Below are 3,870 nucleotides of genomic sequence, written 5' to 3' on the forward strand. Positions count from 1 at the left end.
AGATAACAAGAAAGAGATCTAAATTGGTAATTGGATGGCATTGATTTGATGATAGCAACAAGGAAGTTTGTAAGGAGTTGTGGTTCTTGGGAAGAACAATTGGTGAAGAGAATGTGCAAAGAGAACAAACTGAGAGGTCCCCTGGGACGTTTAATGCAATAAGGGAGCCACCAGCTGGGTCACACTGAGCAAGTAGGGGGAATTTTGATAAATCCAAATTCAAGCTCATATATTCCTTCTCTGACCACCTGAAAGTGATTGATGGAGCAGCTCCTGATGCCTTTTAAGCCCATCTCTCGGTAGGCCATTGCTGCAGTTTAATGAATCGATTATATTAGATCATGACACAAGTAAGTAAATGGGTATGATTTCCTTAGTTAAAGGTTAGAGTTAATATTTGATAAGTCTTTTATCGAAACCTTATGTGTTTTATAGTTTGAATTGGTAGAGTTAGCCCCCCAATAGTTCATTTTATATATAGGTGCTTGTGATCTCCAAAGTCCCTTATTAGAATATGCATAAAAAAATTTGGCCGTCACATATATATATATATATAAAGAATATAAATTTTGAAAGTTCTAATTAGTAAAACAAACAAGACTAGAAGCATTTAAACAATGAAGGAGGCGGCCAAATCTTATCATTTGAGAAGGATATCAAAAGTCACCAAACTTGCCATCACATGCACCTCTCTCTTCCTACCCCTATTTATACACCCCTTCTCCATATCCCATTCCTCTCATCCCTGAGAACCTCAAACAAACACTAAAGCCTCTCCTTAACACCTCCATCTCTTCTCTTTTCTACTCGATCAACCATGGCTCGAATCCCCGAATTCGATGACTTGTTCTCGCGCCGATGCGTGTGGGTCAACGGCCCGATCGTCGTTGGTGCAGGACCCTCCGGCCTGGCCATCGGCGCGTGCTTGAAGGAGCACGGCGTCCCTTTCGTCATCCTCGAACGCTCCGACTGCATTGCCTCCTTATGGCAAAAGCGTACTTATGATCGCCTCAAGCTTCACCTCCCCAAGCAATTCTGCCAACTACCCAAACTCCCCTTCCCCGATAACTACCCCGAGTACCCCACCCGGAGGCAATTCATCGACTACTTGGAGTCGTACGCGAAGCAGTTCGAGATCGATCCTGTGTTCAACCAATCGGTGCAGTCGGCGCGGTACGACGAGACCAGCGGGCTGTGGCGCGTCAGGTCGGTGGACGGGAGCCGGAATGCGGAGGTCGAGTACATCGGCCGGTGGCTCGTCGTCGCCACGGGGGAGAACGCGGAGCGCGTGGTGCCGGAGTTCGAAGGGCTTGTGGATTTCTCCGGCGGTGTCAAGCACGTCTGCGACTACAAGTCCGGCGAGGAGTACCGCGGCAAGCGCGTCCTCGTCGTCGGGTGCGGCAACTCCGGCATGGAGGTCTGCCTCGACCTCTGCGATCACGACGCCTTCCCATCGATGGTCGTTCGCGACTCGGTGAGTGATCATAATTAGTAAAATCGAATTCAAGAGACAGTTCATTGTTTTTATTTATTTATTTATTGTTGGGTCTAATGGAGTCCTCTGCGTTAAATAGGTTCATGTTTTGCCAAGAGAAGTCCTCGGCAAGTCGACGTTCGAGATGGCCGTGCTCTTGATGAGGTGGCTACCTCTTTGGCTGGTCGACAAGATTCTTGTGGTATTAGCTTGGTTTGTTCTTGGTAATTTAGCGAGGTTTGGTTTGAGGAGGCCTTCGGTTGGGCCCCTGGAGCTTAAGAACACACAGGGGAGGACCCCTGTTCTTGACATCGGAGCTCTGAGCAAGATAAAGTCTGGCGATATCAAGGTGGTTCCCGGGGTCAAGAGGTTCCGGCCCGGAAGAGCCGAGCTCGTCGACGGCCGGGATATCGCCGTCGACGCCGTCATTCTCGCCACTGGCTATCGCAGTAATGTTCCTCAATGGCTGCAGGTATAGAATTTTTTTTCTCTTTTTTCCTCCTCCCCCAATTTTATTTTTGCACCTCTCTCTCTCTCTCTCTCTCTCTCTCTCTCTCTCTCTCTCTGTGTGTGTGTGTGTGTGTTTTTTTGGTAAAAGAGGAAGAAAAGGTTAGATTTCGTTACTGAAGCTGATGTGGCTTTCTGGGGTTACTTTATTGTTTCAGGGAACGGATTTCTTCTCCAAAGATGGAATGCCAAAGGTGCCATTTCCTAATGGGTGGAAAGGGAAGTCAGGGCTATATGCAGTTGGGTTCACAAGGAGAGGGCTCTCAGGTGCCTCATCAGATGCTGTCAAGATTGCAAATGACATTGGCAAAGTCTGGAGAGAGGAGACTAAGCAAGCAAAGAGGCTTGTTGCCTGCCACAGGAGATGCATCTCACAGATCTGATCAGCTGATGGCATACTCTTGTTACTTGTAAGATAGAGTAGGATAAGAAAAAAATGGTAAAATGAAAAAATTGCACAGAGTCCTCTCTCATTGTAGCCCAAGTTTTGGAATAGTTTATGGGCAGTATGTACAGAGAGCAATTGATAATGATGAGGCCTTTTCTTCTTCTTCTTTTCTTTTTCTTTTTTTTAATTTGGATACTTTGTACATCAAATCAAAGTTTTATTCCAATGTAAACAGTATCATTTTTCTATCTCTCCGTCTAAGTGTGTTAGACCTATCGATGTCAATCTCCCACTAACCAACATTCTAGACAAATGAGCCTAGTCTTTTTGTACCTGTACTTGCTTGTCTTAAATCTGAATCTGCAACGCTGTACTGCCTCTGCCTTTGGAGTACCTGGAAAGGCTGGTTAGATTCCCAGCAGTCCCACAAGCTTGGTAAGAATCCAGCGCTACCTTTCAAAAGACTGGGAGGAGTAAAAATTCTTAATAAAATCTTCTGGTGCTAGCTGCAGCTGGGTAGCATCAATGATTTCATTTGAATTCAATGCAATGGGGTGCATGACAGTGCACTAAAAGATACTGACCGTCCCTCCCTCCCCCTCTCTGTGAATTATTTTTCTGAAAAGGAAATAAAGCTCAGGCACTCCCTCTGACTGCCTTTAGTGTGAGTCGTACCCATTTTGCAGCACATAATATACACACATACATATATATATATATATATTAAAAAAAAAGAGACCCCACTAGAACAATAAACACCCAGCCACATGCCTGAGGCCCACCAAATCATTAGCCTCCTCAGAGCATTCGAGTAAATGTTACACTCTCAAACCCAGCTTCCTTACTCTTCCAATAAACATTAGTATTTGAATACGACTTTTCTGGGTGTTTTTCCCCCTTATCTAACATAGTACAAAGACTTATTTGTAGGATAATTACATGAACTAATTTACTCTTATTTAAGAGGAAAGAAAGATGGAAAAAAAAAAGGTACAAAGGATAAAATGACCATTGACGTTTCTTCTTGACATTAGTTAATAAGAGAGTTTGCATCTTGTTATCAATGACATCATCTGTGCAGAGTGCGACTTAATTGGTTGGTAATGATTTCAGGACATAAGATAAGACCCTGTCTACAAAGAGGGAGGAGCAATGAGAAAGAATCTCCAACGAGATACGCAAACTGGCAACCCGTATTCGTGTAGCATGAGATCCCTCCCCACTTCCGTTTGCCTGATGCACCAATGTGCCAATGCCTGTGGAAGATCCCACAAAGTGCTAATGCCATCGCAAGCCTCGAACACTTTAGGAGGCCTAAAAGACTACTTACAAATTTCCCTTTGCCCAAGTATAACTTGGCACTACTTCCTGCCTTGGGACATCAGTGGAGATACTAGTGCTCCATCCATCATTTCCTCTTTAGAATCATTGGAAATTGAAGTCCTTTCCATCCATGGGGAATCCCCTGGATACCAAGATCCCTCTGTGAAGTCCCATATGC

At 44.8% G+C, this 3,870-nt stretch overlaps 1 protein-coding gene across 1 annotated transcript; it reads left to right on the plus strand.

Annotated features, from left to right (window-relative positions):
- The first annotated feature begins 735 nt into the window (after nucleotides 1–735).
- Nucleotides 736–2,617, plus strand: LOC140783331 (probable indole-3-pyruvate monooxygenase YUCCA9). Its single transcript, XM_073130195.1, has 3 exons — nucleotides 736–1,474; nucleotides 1,575–1,946; nucleotides 2,140–2,617. The coding sequence occupies exons 1-3, from the start codon at nucleotides 818–820 to the stop codon at nucleotides 2,362–2,364; spliced, it is 1,254 nt and encodes a 417-aa protein (XP_072986296.1). The 5' UTR covers nucleotides 736–817; the 3' UTR covers nucleotides 2,365–2,617.
- Nucleotides 2,618–3,870: the final 1,253 nt, after the last annotated feature.

Source organism: Typha latifolia, chromosome 3 (assembly GCF_019914945.1).
Source record: "Typha latifolia isolate L0001 chromosome 3, TyphaL0001v2, whole genome shotgun sequence".
NCBI lineage: Eukaryota > Viridiplantae > Streptophyta > Magnoliopsida > Poales > Typhaceae > Typha > Typha latifolia.